Source organism: Cuculus canorus, chromosome 1, assembly GCF_017976375.1.
Source record: "Cuculus canorus isolate bCucCan1 chromosome 1, bCucCan1.pri, whole genome shotgun sequence".
Lineage (NCBI taxonomy): Eukaryota > Metazoa > Chordata > Aves > Cuculiformes > Cuculidae > Cuculus > Cuculus canorus.
In genome coordinates this window covers 147,956,799-147,970,746 of record NC_071401.1, presented here as the reverse complement: position 1 = coordinate 147,970,746, position 13,948 = coordinate 147,956,799, and the positions used below count along the sequence as shown (strand labels likewise).

Here is a 13,948-nt window from a genome sequence, read left to right as displayed (position 1 = left end):
CAGCTTCAGCTTTCCCATGCATCATGTAAAAAACTCTTTCCCAAAGACCCCTTTTCTACTTTCTAACCTTTGTACCCCATGCTCAAGGTAAATGCCTTAGACAAGGTTAAGACTTCCCAGGCACAATCTAAAAAGTCTTCAACTCCTCTGCACTTACAGGTACAAACTGTCCTCTTTTGTGCTAAAAGCTCCCTTTCAAACAGAAATTTTTCCCAAATATAATGAAACTAAATATGCAAATCAAACATGTTTTACGTCTATCTACTGATCCATTCCATTCCTTGTCCCTTTGGTCTGCCAGTTGTCAGCCAGACTTCTTTTCTAGTCTGGCTTTCTTTCCCCTGAGGAATACTTGTGGTGGGAGACAGAGCCAGAGATTTGCTTTCACTTTGGTCCTCAGCCACCAGTGTTACCCAAAGTTAATATATATTTAATATGATACTGCCAGCAAGCCCTTCTGCCAACCTCTGATCGTGTGCCAGCTGAAGAATGCTGCAAAGTAGTGTCCCCTAACTAAATTTCAAAGCCCATGTATGAACTCTTGATTAGTGATGGATGAGATTACTAGGGATGTATGTATATACCCCTCTGTTTCTTTGCCAGCTGGAATTTCTCCATGCTGTGGGATATCTACAGAAGCAGGCTTCAGAGAACCTTCTGTTTTTGCAGTACATGTGCAAGGCCAAGCTATCAGAGAGTTTTTCCTGGTAGCTTAATTTCCTCCCTCAAGCAGTCATATAACACTTCTGTGCTTGGTTAACTGACAGTCATGATTTATCCAGTAAGTTATAGCATTTCAGTGATGGGTGTAAGATGATCTTCATGTATATAGTTGTACCTGGAACAGTTTCATAGTTAGGTTTCTTCAGGAATACACTATCAGTTCCACGGAAATTTTGTTGTTGTTGTTTGCTTCTTCCTTCATGGATCAGCAGAGACAAGGAAGACTGAGTGTAAAGAAGTTTCCTTTCTTGGAACAATTTTTTTTCTTCCCCCTTCCCCTCCTCCCTGGTATGTCTTTAATTGGTTAAGTAAGGTTTACATTCACCAGGTAGTATAAAGGTCAAAATCTTACGGGAACCAAAGAAAAGTGATAGAGGTCTTTCTGAGGATGACAGCTCTGCCTTGTAATACACTGCTCTTTCTCATGGGAGTGGGTGGGAAGCCTGCCTAAATTTCCTCTTCCTGGTCTGCCAAAGTCCCCAAATTGCATAACTGTGTATTCTCCTTACACAGTGGTACCCTTGGCATCCCTAGTAAATCTGCAGGGAAGTAGTGAAGCAGCTGGAAGCTTGAAGGTGGACCAAAATTGGTAGAGGACTGACTTGGTTAGCCAAATAAAAAAACAAATCCAAACCCACAAACTGAATTTCCTAACTCTCCCATGTATGAAAGAACAATACAATACAGACTTAATAACATACACTATTTTATTCTAAATGCACTCCATCTAGGAAAAATAAGTTTATCGGTATAAGCAAAGGACCCACAGGGAGTTCATTAGTTCAGTTTCAAGTCACAAGATGTGTTTTACTTGGCTTTGGAGCCTTCTTGTACAAGATTAATGTGGAACTGCTGAAATACAAACTGACAAAAAGACATATTTTTACTGGTTGGTGCTTTTTCCTCTCTGCCATTATTTTCACTGGGAGACATCATTGCTGCCTTCCCCATCACCCCTGCCTTAGACTGACAGGAGTATGAAGTACTCCTTGGTTTCTTGGAGGAAATGAAAAAATGACTACTGGAAGAGCAGCATGACCAATGTATGTCATAGAGATACAACCCTGAAGACTTTTGCTTTGTCACTACACTGAATCAGAAAAGAAGAATTTGGGCTTCCTTAGACCGGAGTGTCAAACATGGCTGTCCTGAGGAGGGAAAAATTTACCTCATTTGGAAAAACAGTTTTGCTTCTCAAAAGTTTTAGTAGCCAAATTCATTACTTTTGAAGCTTTGCTAAGCTCCACGGGAGCCTACCATAGCTGCTTATACTAGCTGACTGTCATTAAAACAATAAAAAAAGCAAGTATATATATCTGAGGAGGTATCGGTAATCCTGCCTTAATTGTCTGTGTGCAACACCTTAAAAAGGCTCGGTACTGTCACTGGGATTGTTCGAGAGATTGGGTACTACTCAGCATGTGTAAGGGTGAGAGAATCTGGCTCCAAAAGGTTTCTTTTTCTCTCCTTGCTACAGGAACTGGAAAAGACAAGGGTGTGTGGGCGGGCCTGGAGTCCCTCCAAGGAAAGTGTGAGGCCTTGGGCAAAACAAATCCATCAGGTCTCTCATTTCTTCCAAATATAGGTCTGTTCTGAGAAATAGCCAGACTCAAGACTAAACTCCACATTCAACTGTTTCAGGGGGAATACATGAAAAAGACCCTATGGCCTACAGAGTCCATCTATAGAAAATATTTTGATAGCTCTTCCGCTCTGATATTATCCTCCACTTAAAAAGAAAGAAAAAGAAAACAGACAAAACTGGAGCACGTGGTTCAATTCTCACTGTAAAACAACTGATTGATGAACACAATACTTCTGAAAACAATCTGTTGTGAGCTATCAAGCATTTTTGCCTATGTACCAATTGGCAGGAAGTAGACAGATAAATTATTACAATATGTAACAAAGTAAATTCTCTGAAAAAAATGTATTTGTGTGTGTGTGCAGGATAAGTAGAATTAAATCTATAAAAGTATGCTGAGAGATCATCTTCCATCACAGCAGAAATATACTGGAAGCAGAGGAACTTACTTCAGCTCTGCCCCTGTCTGAATCTCTAGCAAAAACGAGTTTATGATAGGTAAGTAGAACAGAAGGATCTTGGACTTAAAAAAAAAAAAAGGAACTTGGGATGTTCCTGCTGTTGAAAGGAAGGGGTCTTATAGTCATTTTTGCCAAGATATTTCTGATTTTTTTAGGCATCACCATATTTTAATAAAAATGTAGCAGTTACAGCAGCTCCACATATTTTGTATACTCTATTACTATTACATGGGAAAATTTTTTGAAGTGCCTATAGACACAAAGATTAAACGCATCAAATCCCGTTAACTTTCAGTAAGAGAGTTTCTTTAGAGCCTGGCACATGGACAAATTACAGTGAGATAACCTCTATATGAAGTAACATCATGCGAACTGTTCCGTTGTGACATTCTGTGTACATGCTTCTATTCCACAGTGACCAGCTAAGGCAGAGATGATGACTCTTGCATCCCAAACCACCTCACATTTACCTCAGAGTTCAGATCATGTACATTGGCTGTCAGTGGATAGTAGTGGACAGGCTTGCTGCCTGCCACATGCTAAATATGTTTTTGAAAAAATAAGTAGAGCTGCTAAGCTGCATAGGAGCACCACTACCCAGCTTGAGCCACAAGATCCACATTGCCCTTTCTTACGCCGTGCCTGTAAACTGCCTTGACTCCATCTGCTTGTGCTGCTGCTAAGAGGAGAGGCAACCCTTCTAAGCACATGCCTCATCCTGTATTCCTGAACCAGCCTCTCTATTTATTTTTTTTTTTTTATCCAAGGGACAATTATTCTGTGATCTCAAATATGACAATTATTTTGCGATATTTGAAGGCTACTGAATGAGATGAAGATCTAAAAAATAAATAGTGAGCAGAAATAAAGGGTTCCTCTCACAAACTCTTTCCTTCACACACTGCAGGAGAGCCATTCATAGTTTGTGAGCACAATAGCTGATAGTAATTACTAGCAGAAACGAGCTAGTTGTAAGGACTGCTAACTGTAGACAGCTAGCCAACCTAAAGGATTGCGATCATGTCATTTAAGCTGCAAGTAAAAGACTGTGTAGCTGAAGCGTTACTGTGCAATTTTGGACAGATAAATTGAAAAGGTGGCAGGTGAATAAAAAAGAACATGTAAGAGTCCAATAATAACAGATAAATATATTCCAAAAGGTTGTAGCCAATATCACCTACTAAAGATAGAAGTAATTTGGTCTTGTTTGTCATTGAAACATACTCAACAGGGACTCATTAGAGTGGCTAAGTAAGCAGCCTAAATTGCATTGAAAAGATAAGCTTGACAGAGCTGTTTTGTGGGTTAATAATTTTCACATGCAACTACAACTTCACTACTGAATCTTCAAGCACTGGAATTGTTTACAAGTGTCTCAGTGCCATGTGAGGTGTACTGCTTTAGTTTTAAGAAAGGTTTTCTAGGGTCAAGCAGAAATTTTTCAGTTCCTCTTGAGTTTGACGGAGTACCCTCTTGACTTTCTGAGGTGTGTTCATGACCTCTATGCTGCTGGTATAGGGGTCGTAGTGCAGAGAAAAAGGCTTCTTGATCTTCATCATATAGTTTCTGGGGGGAGGAAAGACAAAGCTGTTAGTTCAGAAGCCATTTTCCTAAGAGTAAAACATGCATGACCTAATTTCTCAGTATATAGGCATGGATTTATTGATGACCAGAGCCTGCTGCGACACCTCCTTTCTTAGTGCTACTCCTTAATGCTGTCTGGTGAGGTATATCTTCCCCACGGCTGAACTATTTGCAATCCAAAAGATCTGTAGTGTCTACTTTTCAGTGTGGCTGGCTCATACCCGTCTGTGCTGTTACAGATCTACTTTAACACAATTCAGAGTTATTACAACCACAAGCTGAAGAATGCAAGAACACAGCATGTCTGCCTCCTTCACTTCCAAGAAATAACCTGGAGTGGTTCTTTCTGCCTAAAATTTTAAAAACCTGTTGATACTAGGCATCCTGGGCTGTTTTGCTGTCTCTATTAAAAGAAAAAGCACAATTGCTTGCCGTTTTCGACAATGTTTCCATTAAGTACATGCTGCTAGGAACCCCCTGTACTGATGCTGCTTTATATTTTCCGTTCCGACAGATTCTTGTGCCTTCGGCTATTTTGAGCAGCTTTGGCTGCACAACTATCTTGAAAAAAATGTATGAAAAATATTCAAGTCTAAGAATGGCATATTCCTTGTCCTTGTAAGTTCTTTTCAGGTTTGCCTGAGTCAAATGCTCTTGAAAGTCCTCTCTCTTTTGCTAGTGCATTCTCAGCCACATTTTACCCACATAAATAATCTAATGCAAACCTTCGGGTTTGAGATGAGTGACCTAATTTGGCATTGCTATATAACCCCAGCAGAGAATGCTTCTTGGGAAGAGATGGGGGAGTAGGGAAGTCTGGCACAGGCTCTCTTCCTCTATAAATTCCTCATTTCAGCTCCCACATACTCCCCGGTAGCTCCACAACCAGACTCCTTACTGCATAATCTTTACTGCATAACCTAACACAGTCAAAGAAATGCATTTAGAAACACCTCAAGTTAATGTGAAACAAGTTATTTAGGTTACAGACAGCTACTTTGTAGGAACTAGATTGCCTGTGAATGCTGATTCTGCATTCTTGTGCAGAAATAATCAGAGGAGAAAGGCAATCTTGTTTTTAAGCCTCCTGATGATCCATGATAAATCCTGGGACTGCTATAAAATTTCTGTGTGACCTTGGGTAAATCAGTTCTTACTGACCTCCTATATGTACAGACTAGCACACAGGCACCCCAACTATGGGATTGTTCTCCACTCTCACTATACAGTTACAGAATTTATTACAGAAGTTGTCAAAATGAAGCATTGCTAAGATGAAGCACAGGGCAGGGCATAATGATATATAGATATGATATTCTATGAAGCTTTTCTAAAATAAACAATTTCTTGTTTAACTTTGTTGTAAAAAATCCACTGTTCAGATCAAGTGTGCAGTGAGACAGCCTGGCATGGTTATCACAGCAGTGGTATTTTGAGATTAAGATTCAAACCAGAGTGCCTCTCTCATTGAAAATAGACACACAGACACTTTACTTACTGAAGTTTAGCCTTGGCATCCTCTAGATTTTCTGCTATGAAATAGACAGGCTGGAAGGCTTGATCCTGATAGGGGTGAACTGCAGTCACTTCTGGATCAAAAGGCTTGTACTCTGGCTTGTTTGATAAAGCATACTTTGTAATGGGAACAACACATGTTAAAGCAGGTGACATGGGTTAGATTAGGTGAACCAACATAGCAAGAATTAACGCCTACTGGCCTGTAATATGCTCTTTGTGAACTAGTCCAAGGTAACATCAAGTCCTGTTCTTTTACAGGTGAAAGCTGCTTCTCATAACGAGCAATTTAAAGGAAATAATAAATAATTTTTTAAAAAGAAGGAAGGAAGGAAGGAAGGAAGGAAGGAAGGAAGGAAGGAAGGAAGGAAGGAAGGAAGGAAGGAAGGAAGGAAGGAAGGAAGGAAGGAAGGAAGGAAGTTATATTTCCTGTACTACAGTGATGTGCAGATAGATACCATAGCTGGATTCTGAGACAGGGAGGGGAAAGTCTATGACACCTCATAAAATTGGAGTATCTACAAGAAAAATTAATGTCATGCTGCTTTTTTTCTGTTAACATCACAGAAGATTCATAGAAATCTCACATTTCCTACTGCACTGATGAACAGACAGAATGCTTCTAATATTTTCTGTATAACTTCTATGCCAGTTGAGCAGCCTAACAATTTCCCTGAAATCCAAGACAGAAATATGCACCACACTCTGTCTGTGTGTGTTTATGTTTTGGTCCTGCAGGAGTTCTTCCATATGCTTTTCTCAGGTGTTTCTAAATTGTCCCCTCAGGTAGGCGAAAGGAATATGGAAGTCCACACTGCAGTCCGTAGGCACATCTATCATCTGTTTGCACAAATATAGACACTGGGCATACCTTTAAACCAACCAGCAGAAGAGCTGGTGACAGTGTGGTTGCATAGGTATTGGCTTTGGTCATTTGGTTTGTGGACAAGGTCCTGGGAAAGCAGGTCAGGCTTAAAGTGAGTTCCTGCACAGTTTGTCTGTTTCTGAAACTCAAGTGAGAGAGTTTAAAGCTAGCTCAGCTTCAGTGACTTTTGAACAGTACAGCAGATGCACCTAAAAGCTGGTTTGGTTCTAATTGTCCAGGTTGGTGAGGGCCATAGCCACTTTGGTACAGTGTCGTGGATACAAACAAAAAGGAAAACAGCAGCTCATCCCAGTCAGCACTGAGACCTTTCTTTCCACCTTCAGCCTCCACAATGGGCCCCATCCACCCAGTGACAGTCTTCTATCATCCACCCTTTCTTTGGGATCTGACTATTTGTCTTTTGCTCTTCTGCCCCAGACTTTAGAAGGGTCTCTTCAGTATTTTATGATCCAAATGCCAACTCCCATGCTGCTTATAAATAACTGGTAAGAGTGGATGACAATGCACAAGAGTTTAAGCTCGATCTGCTAACCCAAAAAATTCAGACATTACCCTCAAGGACATTTTTAGACATTTCACTGAAGTGAGACTGAACTCTCCATGACTGGAGTCCTGCCTTAACCAGTAGGCCAAGTTGCTACAGAACTAGCGCAGGAAAAAATACAGGGTACTTCTGTTTTTTTCGGAAAACAAAAAAATACAAGAACACAAAATGTTAAAAGATGGTATTTTTCCTGTTTTTCATTTGTAGTGTGTAACTGAAGAATGAACCTTGGAGAACGCTCATACAGTCTAAGATGAATGGTAAACACAAACATGAGGCTGCTCTTACAATCTTAGAAGCTCTGGGGACTAATGAGAAAAGATTTCAGAAACTTGAAACCTGACAGGGGTCCCGCTATACTGTCGGTGTTGAGGTAGAACTGAAATATCATTGATTTCAGTGGAAGTTCAGCTTGAAACCCGATGGCCTTAAAGGCCTCTACAAGTTAAGTACTTGTTGTGCTGCAAGGAAAGCATATGTAGCACTGACTGTTGCCAGAAGTGTGGTATAAGCTATAAGATTTTTATGTAGGATGGAGTCCAGCTGACTGTTAACCGGAGAAGCATTTTGGCTAATGTAGAACAACTGACAGAATATAGTGAAATAAACAGTGTAATACCAAGAGCTGTTTAGGGAGGAATTCTTACAGTTCAGAGGAGGCAAGTTGGCCAGCAGTCAGACCCACTGCAACTGTTCAGTACAGACTTAGGTATGGTTATCTTGTTCCTTAAAATACCTAGCTGCTGTCACAGAATGATTTCTTAGACAACATGAATTCAAGAGCAAGCCTCATGTAGAGGGCATCTAGCTCTACATCTTATATTCTCTTTCCCCGGTTATGCCCTGAGTATAGGGAGGATCAGTTCAGCCATGGAAAATAACTACCTGAAGCTGAGCTCAAACTGGTCAGCGTGGGTGCTGTGGAGAAGAAGAAAACATTATGAGGATTTCATAGTCAAGATATATTTCCCTGAGTTACAGTCACACATCCACCAACAGTCCAGGCTGCAGTTCAGGGATTATGCCATGTTCCTTGCTGATAGTAAGCTCTCACATAACATTAGTTGGATGTACTGCTGTTCACCCTCTCCAGCTGGTTAGATGTTTGCAGCCAACCGTCTAACTTTAGTAACTCGCACCTTAATTGCCTCCACAGCAACCAAGTCATCTTGCTATTCCTGGTTCAGATGCCTTCAGTGATGAGGATTCTCCTCCTTTGAGCAGGTTCCTACAGGGTGTTTCCTCTGTCACATGAGCCGCAGTGAGCCTGACCCTGCCAATTATGCCAGTCAGCTAAAAGTTATGGAAACAAGTTTGGGGCTTCCATGCACAAACCCATGCACGGGACCAAACTGAGAAAAATGGCAGAATGGACAATGACTTTCTCCCAAGCAGTGGCAGAACTTATTTAGAGCTGTCTCAAGTGGCAGTCTAGGACTGTAAAATGAGCTCTGCAAGAAACTGAAGGCTACCATGAGCTTCACTATCTTCCATTCTTCATCTTCTCTAACAAAACTGCTAGCCGTTGTTGTATCTCAAAAAAACCCTTTCTATGAAATAGAAACCGCACTTCACATATTTCGCCTCTTCAGCCATAAAAGAATATGAATTGTTGGTATACAATTTCAAGTTTTCAGCTTAGGCATAGGATATCAGTGCTTCACACTTCCACCATCTATACTGAAGTTAGAATCAGATGTTTATGCGGACTAGAATGATTAAATAGAAACATTTCTATATATCAGTTTTGTTCCAAATAAAAATGTGAGATGAATTAGTCAGCCATAAAAGGAAATTTCAGCTCTTAAGGCTATGGGTATAATTAATTAGCATACAAGAGTTTTCAGATGCTCAAGGAAAGATGCACAGAACCTGCTGTCTCAAAAGTTACGTAGTGATGTACTTGCTGAGCTCGCCGAAGGATTGTGCAGGGCACATAGCAGTGTTACTAGTGAACTATTTGCTCATCTTCAAATTGTCTTAAGTGTTACATGAAGGTGGATACACTTTTGGAAGGGAGGTAATCCTTCTTCATTTCCTACGGAATATAAATGCTTTTGCATGTAATTTCAATAATATGACGGAAGAAGACCTAGGTGGAACCAGCTGTATCAAAAGTTTATCCAGCAGCACTACCTAAAAGCACTGATGATAAAAGTAGTTAGAAGAATCTGGCATTTAGCAACTTAAGGACAGTTACTACTTCCATTGCAAATATTAGAGGTAGAGAATTTAAGATGCAGCTATACTTCTATGTTATAAAGCAGTTTTGTGAACAAGGAGTTTTTGCCTATAGTTCTAATCAAAAGCAGAAGAGCTTCTTGGCAACTGGTGAAGAAAAGGGTAGAAAGAGATGAAAGAGAGCAGAAGTCTAGTAGACTCAACTCCAATCATTAAAAAATGAGCATTTCTGATGAAACTTTTACCTTAATCTGTGTCAAAATTAAACAGAAAAAGGAGGTACAAAAGAAGATCCTATGGTAAACATAACTACAAAAACTACATAAGTATCAAAGACATGATTGTCTCTGCCCTATAGTACCCCGTTTATCAAGTAAATGCATTTGATTTAAATCTATGAAGTACTCAGGCAGGCAAGATAGAATAAATGTTGCCTTGAATTGTGCTTTGATATTGGACCTTTTTGGTTTGACCAGGTAAATAAAAGCAAGCCTAGGTTTCCTTTTTGTTGCCGGTGAATATGGCAACTACTGAAGAATTCTCAGAAAAAGCATTTCTTCAGCCTTTACTTAGGTCACATATGTATGTAAACTAAATGCATTGCACTGGAGCCTAATTTGTAGGGGAGTTCTTTGATCTGCTATTTCAAAACAATATATTTCACTGTTCTACAGGTGAGTGGTGTGATAGTGCTGCGAAAAAGACAACTCTCCACAGCCAATACTCCATGGGACAACTTTCCAAGAGTGGGGCAACTCTCTGAAGGACAATTCTTTGTGTCCAGCGTTATGTGGGGTCATCTCTCTGTGGGGACAATTGTCCACGAGGAACCATTAGAGGTAGGTTGAGGGCTAGGGTTTGAGGTGCCCCACATAGAGTTGTCTCCATGGAGAGTTATCCCCACATAGATTTGTCCCTATGGAGAGTTGTCCTAGACACTGATAATGCAAGCACACTTCTGCTCGTGTTCATAAGCAGTGAGGCACAAGATCAAGTTACTATGTATAAAGGAAGGCATGCTTGTTTCTCTAGAGGGCTAACGAGCATGCAGACCCCTCATCTTATCAAGAAAGAAAGCTCTGCGAGTCATATACCACACAGTTTGCTCTCAAAGTCTCCAAACGGCAAATGTTGGGAGAAAACCACTGCTAAACTTGGCAAGTGGTAAAAGGAAGGTTAATGTCTGGGAGAGTTCCCCTTTCTATATGTTAGCTCTCCACTGCACCTCTCTTGAGACTCCTCCTATAAATGCCTCGAGATATGTTAACATGTTGTTTCTTCCTTCTACCAGCTGGCTGCGAAGCAGGCTGACCCATATGCCACTAGGAGAGTTTTGTAATATGTTTATTGTTATAACAATCCAACCATCTCCAGTTATGGGAGTCCAAGCTGTGCTAATCCAGCCATGGTTCCATCATGTAGCTGGCCATTAGGATGTTGTCTATATGTGTTAAGCTTAAAATATATCTCCCAAGAAAAAATTGATGTCTTGTTTATAAAAATGTTTGAAAAGAGTGATTTTTATTCTCCTAAATAATGGCTCTTACTAATGCTAAAAAATCATTCAGTATCTGCACAACCTGAAGCAACTGGGACCTACTGTCCAGTCTAGGGCTTTTGCACTTAGAAACTGATCACTTAACTCCAGTGTTCTGCAAAACTGAGGACAAATTATTATCTCAGCTGTTTGTCCAAAGGGGAGGAAACCAGTAAGTGTTCCATAAAGATGTAGAGTCACTCTTTCTGCAGTCAATTGTCTAGGCAGAACAGTACCAAACTTGTGCATGCAGATGTTCATCTACATAAAACTCAAACTGAGATTACTTTTTAAACATATACAGGAATGTAAAATAACTAAACCTTTTTGTCAGTGTCCACTGATTTACAGTTTTCTTCAAACTTTATTTGGTCCAGTCAATTAGTGTCTTTATGATGCATACGTGAATGAATGTCAACAGCACTAAATGAGTAGCAGAGCTCATAATAGGCATAATATTGCCCTCTAGTGAGTAATTCAGAAAGGTACATGATTTTTATGTCAGTCAACTGTATCGTTAAGGGCCAGAAGAAGAAGCAAATCTAATATTTTATAGGACAGTTGTTTTCATTGCATTTCATCTCTCTAGGTGGAAAGCAGGTACAATCTTTCAGTTGTTTTCCCCCTACTCAGTAGCTTCTGGGAAGGGAGAATGAATTTCTTTTCAAAAGAAAAATAAGTATTTTAAAATCACATTGTTTCATGCGATGTAACAATATTTTGATTTCACCAGAGAGTTCACAAAACTGGAATACAGAAATATTTCAATACCATACATTTGACACATACCATAAGCTCCCCATAAGATGAAAGGAGTCCTGCACCATAAGCTTTGATCGATCCATTTTGCTTGCAGAGACCAAACTCCACAGTGAACCAATAAAGCTGGCAATAAGAACAGCTTGTGAAAAATATCCTCAACAGGCAGTTCATTTTTAAGCTTCTCATTTTTTCTTTTGTTTTCTTTTGTCCTTATTTCTTAATGTCTTTGTATCTTCAAATGTTATAGTTTTATATTTTCAGAAAATTGTCTTTACTCTCAACAGATACAACTCAAATTATGACATGTATTTTTTTAAGGCTTGCATGCTTCCTATTCTCACTACTTCAAAAAAAAAAAAAGAAAAAAAACCCAAACCTGCTAATAATAATTACATGGGTAAATAAAATCATAAGGTCCTATTCCCTTCCTTCTTTGGAAGATTTTACAAATCGCCTTGCAACCTCTTAGCCTGAGCTTAATCACTGTCTATGGAAGCTGGCAGATTTCAGCCTATAGTCTTCAGAAAGACAGGTAGACCTTCGTAGAGAGTTCAAGACCCTAGGAAAGGTGCTTCAAAGTACAGTTTCCCTCCTCCTTTGTCTGCATGATAACATTCAGAGCAGCAATGTACCCTTTAAGATCATGCCAATTACACCTTTACCATGCTCCAGTTGAAAACAAAGATAGATCTCTTCTTGCAGTAATGCAGGCTAAGGATCATAATTCCTTTATTTGCTGGATGGTAATGGGATAAAAGCAACTCATGAGTCTGCCAACCTGTTAACCCTTCCCTTATCATAACATCAAAGGAAATGGCCAGTAGAGGACAAATTCTGGAAGCAGACTAACCCCATAGCTGTTGGATAGGTGTTGTGCAAAAAAAACCCAACGGAAAATGTAAAACATTCAAGAATATGAATTTGTGCCACAGCTCTTCAAGGTTCCTTTAGGGACACAGGTTTTTGCTGCCTCATACACAGAGCTGGACCTTGTCTTTGGTTTAGAAAGAAGTATTACATTCTCAGCACCTTTCTCAAAGAACTGCTGGCAGTTCATAAAATAATGTGAAACTATGTTATGTTGTCCTTCCTTCCTTCCTTCCTTCCTTCCTTCCTTCCTTCCTTCCTTCCTTCCTTCCTTCCTTCCTTCCTTCCTTCCTTCCTTCCTTCCTTCCTTCCCTCCTTTCTCTTTCACGTATCTTACAATTTTGATGACTGGGGTTTAGCCTGCAAATTTACTACTAAAGAAAGGTCATGCCAGTATATTTCTGCAGAATCCTGAGCTGCTTTTTCTACAGTTCAGCTAATAATTCTACATTCTTATTGTGTAAATAATCTTAAATCTTATTATCTCACAGTGAAAAACCTTTCCATTATCTCCTCAAATTGCAGAAGATCTTTTTGACTGAGACATGGGAAAAGAAGGAATTATTTTTAATTTTTCCTTTGATACCCGGAAACTGACTTTTAGTTACTGAAGTTCTTTCATCTCTCGCTGTTTTAACAGCATTCAAGATGTAGTACTAGTGGCAGTCTGTGGACCACATGAACACTGGCAATTTCCCATCTCTTTTACCAGATTAGAGAAGTCCAGTGAAATAATGGCATTTCGAAGTCTGATGTACAAATGCCATAGATCACAGCAATAAGTAAATCTAAGATTCTTTAAATAAACTTATAGTTAGCATAAATGTTGTCATATCATCTAAGCTAGTTACTTACGTTCTGTTTATAATGAGCAGAGAATGACAGTGACTTCCGGAGAGAAAAAAAGTATTTATGTTAGACATAGAGCAGGATAGAGAATATGTTACAGTTTATTCTCTGTCTTCATTTTCTAGTGAAGGACATTAAACAATAATGCTAGTTTAGATGTCTAACTTTTAAACAATTGCAGATTGAGATGTCATTTCAGAATATGTTTACTCTTCAGAACACTTGAATGGCACTTACAAAACCGTCTTCTCACAGATCTTGAACTGCCAGTAGCCTTTTCAAAAAGGTGCCTTTATTCCATCTTCTCAAACCCTAGCTGATACTATGACAATTTTAGATACGCGACCTGCCATTCTTGTAACCATAACCCTATCTGTAATCTAGTCCTAGCCAGTCCAGGGCTGGGCAAGGTACTTGCAGAGGAATGCTATGTAAGCCACTGGCCTGCACCCAA

At 39.6% G+C, this 13,948-nt stretch overlaps 1 protein-coding gene across 1 annotated transcript in view; it reads right to left on the bottom strand.

Moving 5' to 3' along the window:
* Positions 1 to 2,967: 2,967 nt before the first annotated feature.
* The window catches only part of LOC104058958 (tyrosine 3-monooxygenase), a 35,061-nt gene continuing 24,080 nt past the window's right edge, over positions 2,968 to 13,948 (bottom strand). Inside the window, exons 10-12 of the mRNA XM_009560550.2 lie at positions 11,806 to 11,901; positions 5,852 to 5,985; positions 2,968 to 4,335 (exon numbers count right to left, since the gene is read on the bottom strand). Of these exons, the coding sequence (XP_009558845.2) occupies positions 4,176 to 4,335; positions 5,852 to 5,985; positions 11,806 to 11,901 (390 nt within the window). The 3' untranslated portion in view covers positions 2,968 to 4,175. The remainder of the gene's footprint in view (positions 4,336 to 5,851; positions 5,986 to 11,805; positions 11,902 to 13,948) is intronic.